General features: G+C 35.3%; 1 protein-coding gene across 1 annotated transcript in view; it reads left to right on the forward strand.

The window, feature by feature from the left end:
• LOC117323903 (sprouty-related, EVH1 domain-containing protein 2-like) overlaps positions 1–14,607 on the forward strand; it is a 41,766-nt gene that overhangs the window by 12,243 nt on the left and 14,916 nt on the right. Inside the window, exons 2-3 of the mRNA XM_033879423.1 lie at positions 3,407–3,590; positions 8,315–8,483. Of these exons, the coding sequence (XP_033735314.1) occupies positions 3,407–3,590; positions 8,315–8,483 (353 nt within the window). The remainder of the gene's footprint in view (positions 1–3,406; positions 3,591–8,314; positions 8,484–14,607) is intronic.

A 14,607-nucleotide genomic window follows, 5' to 3' on the forward strand; every position in this document is an offset into this window, starting at 1 on the left:
CCATTTTTACATAGTTGAATAACAGTCAATTTCATTTTCTAATTGATTATGGCACAGTCATACATACATTGTACAATATTTATTTTGTAGCTGGGTAGCTCTTATATTTGATCTGAATATCTTGCGATTTAGCTCTAGATTTGCCCTTGTATGTACCCATTTGTGTCTCTATGTACACTTTGTACAGTACAAGATCTAGAGGCTACTTCCGAACAGCTCACAGAAGTCTTACTTAAGGGGAGCTACTGACACCGGAAGTCCATCCATAAAGAAGTTTATTTCATACAAATGAAGATTTTCTTATGAATCATGTACATTTAATGACAGGATATGTCTAATGCTGTAATCAAACTGACAACTGTTGTCATTTGGTCATTATGTTTGTATACATTAATGCTTAAAAACAGTAATGAAATGATACCGTGACAGCAACATTTCTGACAAGGAGATTTCAAAAGGAAAATATATGTATGGGATATCAAGTTGTTTTCTGTTGTTTCATTGTGTCTGTTCTGTTCTGTCCATGGAAGCTGATCAGGCATATATGTGTATAGCAGGCACATCCCAAGTAGAACATGAATTAGGTCTGAATATTGTACATATGGGGAACCTAACACCTATTTTAGTTACGTTTGGGTTGACACATTCAAATTGTTCCCACCAACTACAGAAAACTTGTCGTTTCCATTATGACGCCTTATCACGTCGTTGATCAGGGAGTCCTGAGTCTGACACTTGAGTTGTCATTGGCGGCCAGAGATCCCTCTATATATGTTACACACTACTACTCGGTGGCAGATTTCAATCACAGGCACAAAGGACTTCCGGTTGGTCTTTGCTACTTGTGTCTGGTGTCACCTACTGGTTCCTCCCTTGACTTAAAATTGTAAAGACCCTACATTTTTTTTTAAGTTTTTGGTTTTTCCAAGTTATTATACAGAGGTTTTGTGGAATTAATTTTCTTTGGTATATTGACTTATTCATACAAGGTTATATTTTCTGTCTGTAAATCCTGTAAAAATTAAATCAAGGCATATCAAAACCAGAACAGGTAAATTGAAATTCTTCGTACAAAAATTCATTCCCTATTCTGTTTTAAAAACATGAGGAAAGACATATTTAGGGTTACAAAATTAGTAATTATTTACAGATTATTATGATTCAGCATAATTGTACATTTAATCAATTCCTACAATCTTTTTGTGTACAAGATAATGTACTTTAATGTAATTAAATCAATTTGTATATTGACAGGTTTGTATTCATAATCCAGGTCAAATTAAATCATTTGTTACTTATATTTATGATTGAGGCATGTATATTAAATATATTTGTTTACTTGTCATTAGTAGCTTACATTATAGTATCATTATATTATGGTAACACCAGGCTAGGATCATTTTGATAAGCATCAGATTCTTGGAAGCAAATCTTTTCACATGATTGACAATTGAAATGATGCAGAAAGAAGGTACTTTATGGATACAGCACTGCGTTTGGTGTCACTTAAGAGCAGGACATCCATGCTTCTGCTCAAGTTGAACAGGAAGTGATTGTAATAGGGGGTCAGAAGGCCGGTGTACTGGCTCCTTCAGGAGCCTAGGTCTCTTTCTATTGCAAGGGACAAAGGTCTACAGAAGCAATTGGAACAAATTAAACAATACAATGTTCAACACAAGTAAAAAGTATTGCATTTCAATGGAGTAAAGTGAAAACTGCTTAAAATGACTGACTTCTTTTATATAATCACATAGAAAGTAAGAGTTCTATATATATTATGTAATATCATTAACAATGCTCTATGTAGCCAGCTTAACATTAAAGTTTATTGTTTGGTAACAAACACTGAAACAGTTGGTATGCTTTTCTTCTATAATATATCACAAAATGTACTTCAACATATTGTGTACATTTAAGATGGTGCTATATTGTCATTGCAAAACAATTGATCACTCGTAGGTCTATGACCGGGTATATATTTGATGGGCATATTCCACTTAACAGTACTTTTATTATGGCCGTAATGTAAAACGATTTTTGATGAAATTACTTTCTAGTTTGTTAGACGGATATATCGAACAGTAACCATGATTTGATTTGGAAAATTTCATTCTTTAATGTGAGACCATGAGACAGATATCTTTGAAGTATGATGATTACAGTTTCAGACTTGATTTAACATTTTTTTGATCCAGATAAATATTGCCTATGCCACATGTACTGTCCCATTGTATACAGAAATGACTCGGATACTTAGTCGTCAATACAAACATTGTTACATTAACAAGTTATTTGAGGGTTATTGTTGCATACAATTTCTTGTTAACTTTAATTTTTGTCCACACAGATCTTTTGGCTGTGTGTTTATGATGTAAAACTTCAGTATTTATTATCAACTTTAATTTTGAACTGAACAGATCTTTCGCCTGTGTTTATGATGTAAAGACTACAGGATTTGTAATGAAACATGCCCACTGTGTGCCATAAAATGACTGCAATATGCTCATTTATATACCCATGTCAAATACTTAGGCCATGAACCTAACTTTTAATGTATAAACATGTTAATTACTATATACAAAATTACTTTATTGCATTTTTGCCAGTGAAATATAAAGATTAGTAATCAACCTTATAAAAATTATATTTTCACTGCAGCGATGAGCAGTGAAAATTAAGATTTTGCAGTGAAAATATAAGTTTTTTGTTTTTGACCAATCAGAGCGAACCTTTGTATACACCTCATTGAAACTTTTTTTTCAATTGAAGGGAAGATAGATAAATGAGTTATTTTGCTGTATTTCTGAAATATTCAGACTAGTTTTTTGACAAAAATACTCACTTAAGCTTGACGTTGGCCTTTCATGCACAGATTTGCCAATAACAGCAGGAAACGCTTAAATTGCTTTGATCAGTCCTTTCAAAATGGCGCCGTCGTGTTGACGTAGAGTAACGTCACAAAGAAATGCGATAAGAATTATGTTACTGATTCCCGAACTTTTTGACATTATTATTTTTCCATGTTTTTAATTTTGTTTTTAAGTAAATGAATTAAATGCAATCATTAAAAAGAAAATTGAATGGTTTCCCGTTTAATGTCACATATATTTTACTCGTATGACAGAATATGTTGATATTTTCACTCGTGCTTTGCACTCGTGAAAATATCATACTCGTGAAATATATGTTATGTTGAACAGGAAACCATTCAATATCCACTATATATAACATTTTATTCTGTCTGATTTTGTCTGTTTTAATCCTGTTTTAATCCTGAATTAGAAACATACAGACTTTTTAAGTTGTTCTTTTCATTTCGCAACAACCTAAAACATTTACTAAGTAAATATGCATGTGTTTGTAGTTACTTTCAGGAGTTTAATCTTACTTTTTTTGTGTGTTTCAGTGAGGAGTTTCTTGTGCGTGTACAGGCACAAGTTATGACCAGGGATGATTCAAGTGGGGGTTGGGTACCAATGGGAGGGGGTGGGCTAAGCAATGTGGGTCTACGGAGACTGGTAAAAACAAATGGTGAAGACCACACAAGAAATGAATACTTAATACAAGGAGAAAGAATAGCAGACAAATCGGTAAGTATTCAATACATGATGGAACCACTTTTCAAAAATGCTTCTATAGCCAAACAAGCTGAGTCGTTAATGGTAGTTACTTATGCACAAATACTAATTATACAACAATTATTTGTCTCTTAATGAATGAAACAAGATTTGTCTGCCACTGAAGTCCTGATTGTCTGGAGTATGAAGTCTGGATTTTGAGGAAATATATTGTTCAATGTAGGTATGTTAATATGTGTGAGCAGCACTTGCTGAAACATGTTCTGTAGTGTACTGTAGTTGGTACCTGTGCAGTATTGGGGAAAATAGACCATCATATAAATAATGTGGTGGCATGGAGAGGGCCCCCTGGAGAATTGAGCTTTCCTTGGAGTTTTTCTTAATCTTTTTTTTGTGGATATCAAGGAGACCAAAATTGATGCTTTCCCCAATAACTACTTTTATATTTCTTTTCTTTCTTGATTCTGAGTTATGATATTGAACTGATGAGATTGTAGCATTTTAATCAAATTATATACAGTATATGTAAGTGGAATAAACTCTTGATCAGCTCTGTGTACAGGTAAGGATTAAATTGTATTTTAGTATTGTGGCATCACAACAAGTCTCTGCCACTGGTAGACCTGTACTTTTGTAGGCTGATCCGATTGCCTCCCACACACCAACACCACACAACCCAGGACAAAACTTCATCAATTATATATACAATGGCCCATGAATATTTCATTATCACTGATAAAACCCAAGAATAATTTCAATTGAATTTTAAATGCAAACAAGTACACTTTGGTGAGTCTAAACATATGCTGATACAAGAGTAAGCGTCAGAGCAAAATTTTAACATCCTGATCAGGCATAATTGTATTGGGAAATATTCATTTGGGTTTGTCCATCTATTTCTCTGTCCATCTGCCACATTCAGGTTTTAAGTAAATAGCCTGCCCTAAAAATGGTTAGATTTTAATCCCATTTGGTATGATCATACATATGCCGACAAGCACTATGCTAAATATGCATGCACTCATCAATGTGATGCATGCATATTCATGCATAATTAATGAGGATACATGATTGATTGGTTTCTGTTAAACGGCTGTGCTAAAATGATTCATTTTTCACATGTATATAACAGCAAGTATTACACTTAGTTTATTGGGCCCATACCGATGAAACTAGGGGACTATATATACCTGGTAGGTTTCCTGTCCATCCGTAACAGCAAAGTTTGTCAGCACTCCAGTGGCTTTGTTCCTTGAGGGATTTTGACCAAACTTCACACAATGATAAAGGACTGTTATAAATATCTCTTACAAGTTTGAGTTTCATGGTTTTTTGGTCAACATCTAGGTCAATGTTAATATTTTTAGTGGGGGCCAGTAAGGGGACATGTATTGCTTTAGTAATACCAGTATGCTTGTTGTCATTGTTAGTTTGGGCTGGACAAGAAGTTGAATGATAATAACATTGTCCTTGTTGAACAAATGATTGCCATCGATGTATATATTTAATACGTACATGCAGGTGAGCCTATATAGCTATTGTATGATATACAAACAATGTTGGATACTATGATTAATTGAAATGGTAAGTAACTCATTATCATAGTAGATATCTTATTACAATCAGTGATTTGATTGGATCACAACCCTGACGAGAAACATAAGAGTTACTGCCACTGTACTTAAAACATTCCTGTTTTGCAGACATACTGATAATATCAATGTGCATGTCTTGTGTAATTTTTAATGTTAGGATGCCTTTGCAATTTGGCACCTGCCGTTATAGTTGTGGTGGGTAAATTTTGTTAGTGACACTTTTGTTTCCGGCTAACAATTCCTCTTTTCTGTCATACAAATGATATACATCCGCAGCCTAATATAGTTCCTATTTTGACAGCAATTATTGACACTATTTAACTGATGGTTCCTGTGTTTACTGCAATTATTTAAAATGAAAAAATATGAATGTTTGGTGTTCTAGACTATTTTTGAGTATAAATAGAAACATTTCCTCGTCAGTATATGCAATTTTGTTGGCATAGGATTACGTAGTTCTGTCTCAATCCTGCCTTGAAAACGAAAGTAAAAAAATCAGTTTGATCATCGTTGAAATTTACATGCATTCACAGAGAAACTATCCACATGTCTTAGACTCATATGTTCATCCTGAGTTCATATGCAGGAACATTTCATATAAGCCTAAAACCAACCCTATTTACGTAGTCAAATGCAGTCGAGCATTCCACGAGATAACTTCAGTTGTCACGTGACTAATCACGTGATCATCACTAATCGGCCAAAATGGCGGTTATGTCTAATGTAACTAAACCAACGACCGTTTGCAGTTTCATATTCATTTGTATGTCGCTAGAATATGCAAGAAATATCACCAGGAATTGAAGGCAAGTTGTAACAAACTACATTGCCGTTTTTCATGAGGATTTTATTAGATAAGGTTATTATTTGTTTATTTGAAAAGAATCTAAAGATTATGATCCGTGACTGATGTACTGGTGTCTTGTCAAAACTAGATATGTCTCGTCAGACAACGCGACCGCAATTTTCTATCGGAGTTAAAATATGTCACAAGGGGTCATAAAATAGATGTTTGCAGGCCTAATTAACATCTTATAGTATAAATAAAATAAAAAACTTGGGCTGTGTACATCTTGGATTTTATCTTTGGTTGTACATGTTCTGTTAATAGACCGATTTGTCGTTCAGTTGATTTTTTTCAAAGTTTACAAGCAGCTTTACTGATTCAGGAGTATATCTGTAATCTTCCACAAGCATTAAAGAAATAGGGAAAGAACTATACTCAGCTATTGGAAAGTTGTCAGCAGATAAATATGTTATACATGTTTTCTTGAATATATTTAGAATAGGAATAACCAGATTAAGACATTTCATCTGATACAAATGTAACTGTTTGACTATAAAATCCAATTTTAAATTTCTTATTATATGACCTCAGACCCTGACGTTTCTCAGGGCCTTTGGCCCTTTGATTGTAATGTATGAAATGCGGGAAACAGTTTCATCCCAGTTTCATATTTTGCTGGTTGTGACAGTGGTTATACAATCCAGATTGAATTACATAACTTCAATTACTTCTGCATATATATGAGTGCAGCGCATTATGTGACATTTTCAAAAACTTGACCTTTCTGTGACTTCAATTAAGCTTTTGTTTTTAGGTCAGAACATTGCATTAAATTTTGTTGTAACCATGAACTTGGATCCAGTGTAATTAGTTTTCAGTTTTGCAACAGGGCATCAGTGTTTTAAAACATTGTCTATTTTCTGCTTAAACCCAAGTCATAATGTAATATGAGTATAATACCTATAATTACTGAATTTATTGATTGCATCATACTTCTACGCACCTGATTGTAAGGACATCATACAACAAGGCTGTCTTTATTGTAACATGTCTTTTTGTTTCACCTGGGGCTGCGATAGCTTAGTCAGTTGGAGCGTTGGCCACGTAACCTTAGGTGAAGTTCCAAAGTGCGTGGTTCGACACTCCCTACCTGAGTTGGTTTGTATTTGTTTTTGAAAAAAATTGCTGTAGATGGCGTGCGACAACCTCCCCTATGTTGTTCAGTGAAGTAGTCACCAACTACTACAAGGAGACCCCTGCCTCAAAATGACCCTGGCTGTTCGCGAGGCAATACACCCAGCAAACAAACAAACAAAACTTGGTGTCACCTGGGATGGTAACACCTGCATGCACCATGAATGTATTGTAATATAATAGGGAAAAGGTGTGTTTGCAAATCTCAGGACTAAATATATACATAAAGATATTTCCTAACTTTTGTTAATTGTGAATAAAGGCTGAAGAGTTGAGTGAATGGACACAGCTTTTACTCATCAGATTATTGAGGACGATACACACATTATTGAGAGAGATACACACAACATATTATGTACTTACCCATAAACATGGGCAACATCTGGCATAATGGACACTGTAAACCCTTCCCTTTACATTCTTCATATAAAAGTAGTACTTGTGTTGAGATGCTTGAAGGCAGCACTGTTGCAGTACATCATATAGTGCTTGTTGAGTTTGAAAATGCCTGTATGTACCTGCCAGACAAGTGATTTTCAAAACTTTTTTTGTCCAGGAATCTTTAAAGACAAATATTTTAGGAAAAATAGTTATGTATCATGTGTTGTATAACAGACATATGGTATTAATGGAGCATCTTTTCAAATCTGATGTTGTACATGTATACGTAATTACCTATAGTAAGATGGGTTTGTCTTTTTTTTTAATCCCATACTGATCAGAGATGACTATGATTTCACCATCTCAAGTCTCTAACATTTTCTTGTGGACACAACTCCTGAAAAGTATTAATATTAGTCACACATAACAACAAAACTGTACACTGGCACATTATGAAGATGAGCATATCATTACATTTCTTTGAGTGACATGTACTTCCAAGTTGCCACATTTATATATATACATTTGCATTTTGCCAAGTACAGTTGACACTCTCATTCTGTTCCACCTGTGTTGGAAATTATATCAACTGTACATGAAACAATTTAACTCTTCTCCAAAATAAGGGATTCCGGTTTCTTTTACACAGGCATATAGGCTAACCATTTACCAAATAAATCTAGGATACTTCTAAAAAGATACCTATAGTACAGAAAATAAGGCAAGAAATTCAGTAAATAAAACACTAGTTTATTTCAAAGTTTTCAATTATTTTTTAGGTGGTGCTGGACTGTATTTTAAAACGAGATATTCGTTACACGAAGGCCAACCCTAAGTTTCACCATTGGCAGACTGATGACAAGAGGTTTGGTTTGACCTTTGAGAGGTCCGATGATGCTAAGGCATTTGACCGTGGAATTCGGCGAGCAGTAGCAGATCTAGTGGACGGTAAGCTACTGGTTGTGAATATGCTGTATTATTGTGTGCTTGCACTTTCCTTTTTGTTTCATTTTCACAATATTGACTTCTTTGTTGACCTCTTCTTGATGTTGAATTGACCAATCACTAAACAAAACAAGTATTTGTCCTGGTATTATAATTATGACTTCCCGATGAAATTAAATCTATTGTATCCTATAATTAACATAATGAATAGCATGTTTTGGAATATATAAATCATCATCATTTTGCTCTATGCATCCATAACCAAAGGATTGATTAGAGTTATATAACAGACCTTTGCTGTGTAACATTCCCATTCAATAAAAACAATATGGCATACAATGAACATTAAAGTGAGTGTGGGAGCACTATCAATATACATTGTCACTTCATAGTCTTTAATGTCTCAGAAGTGATAAACATGACTTTCATCAATTGTTTTGAGAGAGAAGTATTCAAGATATACATTTCCAAGTCTGCCTGTTAAATGATTTGATAAAAAGAATTAATTGTAGATGGACTAATAACTTGCATGAGCTATGTATATAATATACAAATGTGATTACAGGTTACATTATTATCTTATTTTAAGGGGACCTGTTAAGTCATCAATCTAAAATTGTTTTTCTTAAACAAATGACTAAAGAGAAAAAACTGGTTTTGAATTTTATACCTTCCACAAAATAACGAAAAATGATAAAGCAATTATAGGATTTTAATTTTGGTCAATACATGGTTATATTAGATAGAGTCTAACTTTCCTCTATTCTCATTGGCTAAAACATGGCCACATGGAGGCCAAATAATTGTGAAATCACAGTGCCCCAATAAAAATTTCCTGTTACAAGAGGAATATACTGCAATTTCACCCTTTTGCAAGCAAGTTTTCATATCTCTCTGGATTAGGTGCCTGGTTAGGCTCATGCCCATTCCAATTGGCAAGCTGTGGATTACTGGACTTAATAAGTTATTATGTATAGTAGACCTGACTGGTTTTGTTTTCTTTATACTGTTAGCTGTAAGTTGGTGGTAGGTAGCTAGGAGGGTAAGTCTAGGTCAGATGACCATAATATGTTATGGTAATGATTGGTTAAAACCCGGATGGCAGGAGTTTAGGATGTACAAAACTTAAGTTGTGGCATGTCGGGGCATAGAAACAATGTACTAATAAAAATCTTTGTCCTAAATAAGTCCTCACCCTTGTCCTCGGCCAATAATTTTCTTGGGTCGATATATATATAACCATGTATCAACCTCATTATGACATTATAGGTGGAAAGGCTGCAGGCAAAATTTTAATAAGAATTAGATTGTATAGGCATAGGAGAAATTCAGTCTGCATTTTGTTTGTTTGTTTTGTTTTTTAATTATAAAAGACAATATTTAAGATTTTAGCAATTTTTATCAAGACCATACCTTATATGTTAGGCACCAAACAAAGTTGATGGTGGGTAGAGAGAAAGAATATGGAAACATTTTGTTTGGCCATATATCCAGCAGGTAGGGGTCATAATTTATTCAGGCAAATAGCTGTTTTTTATGCTATGTGAAGGTTATTGCAAAGTGTTTTTTTAGTGTGGTGTTAGGTACCTGTACCACGTTTGCTTAATATTTAATGGTAATTTGGGTTGATGTGGGTGCAATACATTCCAATACCTCAACTTCAGATGCATGCATGCATAACTTATACTGTACAGATGAAATAATGTACATGTAGTATAGAAACATACATTCCTTTCTACATTTACAACATTAGAAACTTCCCAGTTTTCCAGATTTTTCTTATTTGGGTCAAACTAGGTTTTGTTACCAAAAATACCCCCCAAAATTATGGAGTTATTGTGTCACTATCATAATTTGTTAAATGCAAATTCAGTATGCCACTGTCAGAGATCGTTAAATATGGATTCAGTATGCCACTGTCAGAGGATTCAGTATGCCACTGTCAGAGATTGTTAAATGCAAATTCAGTATGCCACTGTCAGATATTGTTAAATATGGATTCAGTATGCCACTGTCAGAGATTGTTAAATGCATATTCAGTATGCCACTGTCAGAGATTGTTAAATGCATATTCAGTATGCCACTGTCAGATATTGTTAAATATGGATTCAGTATGCTACTGTCAGAGATTGTTAAATGCATATTCAGTATGCCACTGTCAGTGAGATCGTTAAATATGGATTCAGTATGCCACTGTCAGAGGATTCAGTATGCCACTGTCAGAGATTGTTAAATATGGATTCAGTATGCTACTATCAGAGATTGTTAAATGCATATTCAGTATGCCACTGTCAGTGAGATCGTTAAATATGGATTCAGTATGCCACTATCGGAGGATTCAGTATGCCACTGTCAGAGATTGTTAAATATGGATTCAGTATGTCACTGTCAGAGATCGTTAAATATGGATTCAGTATGCCACTGTCAAAGGATTCAGTATGCCACTATCAGAGATTGTTAAATATGGATTCAGTATGCCACTGTCAGAGATTGTTAAATATGGATTCAGTATGCCACTGTCAGAGATTGTTAAATATGGATTCAGTATGCCACTGTCAGAGATTGTTAAATATGGATTCAGTATGCCACTGTCAGAGATTGTTAAATATGGATTCAGTATGCCACTGCCAGAGATTGTTAAATATGGATTCAGTATGCCACTGTCAGAGGATTCAGTATGCCACTGTCAGAGATTGTTACATATGGATTCAGTATGCCACTGCCAGAGAAGCGAAAACTTGCAGAAGCGAGACTGTTGTTACTTTTTCGCTAGTGGCAGCGTCAACATTTCAAAGTTTTGCATTTAGATTCTTGTTAAAAAACAATCAGTCCAACTTTAACCAAACTTAGTACAAGTTTCATCATAAAGTGGACTCAAGACTTTCTTCATGATCTGGCTAGGTACATACAGCAGGACTAGGCATACAACTGCACCTGACTTTATGTACAGGAAAGGACTAGGCATAATGTAGGATATGACATCAGCAACATAAAATGACCATGTGTGAAACAGAAAGGGATTAAGCATACAAAACAATGTTTTGACCAGACATCGAAATGAAAGTGACCAGAGATACTACAGGAAGTGGCTATAGGTATACAACAGGAAGTCATAAGACATTTCACAAAACATCTCTGGGTATACAACACTGTCATAAGAAATATAACAGGAAGTCACCAGGTATACAACACTAAGTCATATGGCATACCACAGGAAGTCACTAGACATATTATAACAGAAAGTGACTTTGTATAGTGTATATCACCTGTAATCGACAAGTGGGCATACATGTAGCTGCCTGACATGTGATATAGACATTCTAGGGAAATCCTGAAAACACTGGGATATCTACTCCTATATGTTTGCCTCCTTGTTTTACTGTAGTGGTTGTGTATAGAAGTATGTCTTTGTGTAAACCTAGCTTGCTTTTCATCAGTAGTATGTGTCTCTGTGTAATGGGGTCCTCAGACCATTAAAATGCTTTTGTTTTGCCTTGGTCAGAGCAGATCACATCCGGTTGTTGTTGAATGGTACGGTACAGTCTGTGTATGAGTGCTACTACTAGCTACTGTAGAAATGCTATCACAGCCACAGATGTGTGTACACACTACAAATTCATTATCACATTTTTCACTTTTTATGGAATTCTTTTCTCAGTTCACAGAATTATGTACACAGATAAGATGCATTGGTAAAGTGTGAAATATTAGTCAGTATGGGTCATTATTTCATTGTACAGGGGACCTTATTTGTACTACTTGTTGTGCAAGTATATTAGTTTATCTTATGGTTGTCAACATTCAGCCAGTTAACTGGTTGCTTAATCAGAAGACAGCTAACCAGTTCAAGAATCAATAACTGATAATTTGTACATGTATACATGTAGTGTAAGTTACCCCATGAGGAGCCCCAAATGTTTACCTGGCAAAACCCTACCAACTATCCAGTGAGCAGGTGATTACTAATCAATATAAAAAAAATTGTCCATAAAACATTCGGACATGCGCTATAGCGTCATATATCTTAAACACTTCTGTGTAATAAAGAAAGCACATGAGTCTGTAGACTTCATTATTTCTCAGCCAAAATCTTATACATAATTTTCAATAATTACCTACCGTAGCTAATGTTAATACTTGTATTGTTTGGATGTCAAATTGTATGAGAATAAACAGTTACCTACAGTAAGACACATTTTGAATAAGCTTAACTATGTTAGCAGCTTCTTGTTTAATTAACAAGTTTTCCAATTAACAGATTACTCACATATTTGTTGAGTAACTGGTTACAAATGTTATATTTGTATGTGTATACAAGAACAGGTAGATTTTGTGTAGGGAAAACACTGATATGTGTCTGGTCATTAACATGGTAATAGGACATGATAAGTCTCAGGATATATGGTAATGTTGGGTAGAGGGAACATGATGTGTGTCTGCATCAGGGAGATATTGGGTAGAGGGAACACCAATATGTCTCTGGATGAGGTCAATTTTGGGTAGAAGGAACACCAATATGTCTCTGGATGAGGTAGCTGTTGGGTAGAGGGAACACCAATATGTCTCTGGATGTGGTAGATATTGGGTAGAAGGAACACCAATAATGTCGATGGATGAGGTAGCTGTTGGGTAGAGGGAACACCAATAATGTCGATGGATGAGGTAGCTGTTGGGTAGAAGGAACACCAATAATGTCGATGGATGAGGTAGCTGTTGGGTAGAGGGAACACCAATAATGTCGATGGATGAGGTAGCTGTTGGGTAGAAGGAACACCAATATATCAATGGATGAGGTAGCTGTTGGGTAGAGGGAACACCAATATATCAATGGATGAGGTAGCTGTTGGGTAGAGGGAACACCAATATATCAATGGATGAGGTAGCTGTTGGGTAGAGGGAACACCAATAATGTCGATGGATGAGGTAGCTGTTGGGTAGAGGGAACACCAATATGTCTCTGGACGAGGTAGCTGTTGGGTAGAGGGAACACCAATATGTTAATGGATGAGTTAAATGTTGGGTAGAGATCTAGAGAACACCAATATGTCTCTGGACGAGGTAGCTGTTGGGTAGAGGGAACACCAATATGTTAATGGATGAGTTAAATGTTGGGTAGAGAGAACACCAATATGTTAATGGATGAGTTAAATGTTGGGTAGAGAGAACACCAATATGTTAATGGATGAGTTAAATGTTGGGTAGAGATCTAGAGAACACCAATATGTTAATGGATGAGTTAAATGTTGGGTAGAGAGAACACCAATATCTTAATGGATGAGTTAAATGTTGGGTAGAGAGAACTCCAATATGTTATGAGTTAAATGTTGGGTAGAGAGAACACCAATATGTTATGAGTTAAATGGTGGGTAGAGAGAACACCAATATGTCTCTGGATGAGGTAGAAGGAACACCAGCATGTCTCAAGATGAGGTAGCTAGATGTTGGGTAGAGGGAAAACTGATATGTCTCCTTTGCTAGAGGAAAGTGTGAAAAGTGTACTAAAGTGCTGATCAGATAAAGGCTGTGGACCAGGGCCAAGGCATACACTAGTGCAGCTCTTTTATCAATGGATTCCCAGTAGCCGGAAGTAGCATCTTACCCTGGTCACCTTCACACATCCTAGTCATCATGGTGTGTAAGTGTAGTCTATATACACACACTAGTTGGCTGCATAACTAACGCCCCACCCCTTACCTGTAGTAAACAACTAGATCTGGAGGAGTATTGGTATTTACCTGTATATGGGGGTACGCCCCACCCCTTACCTGTAGTAAACAGCTAGATCGAAGGAGTATTGTTATTTACCTGTATATGGGGTATCTGGACTCAACTGATGGTAATAACAATGACCTTTTCTTAGATATAGGTATCCTGGAGGCATTTGATACCTAAGTTGTTCTGCCCATTTATATGTACTTCTTGACTTGTCTGTATGACCAAACAGATTGGGGGAGTAGAGGTTGTGTATGCACATATTAATTTACTGTGATGAAATATATTTTCACAGTACAAATATATTTTTATTTTTATTTTTTTTAAAAGTTGAATTGCAAATTCATCAAAATCTATGGAAATGTTCAGCTAGAATGTCTGGTTTTGTTTTCTCAAAACACCTCCAGGTTGTCTG

The sequence above is a fragment of the Pecten maximus genome, chromosome 3 (genome assembly GCF_902652985.1).
Source record: "Pecten maximus chromosome 3, xPecMax1.1, whole genome shotgun sequence".
Taxonomy (NCBI): Eukaryota; Metazoa; Mollusca; class Bivalvia; order Pectinida; family Pectinidae; genus Pecten; species Pecten maximus.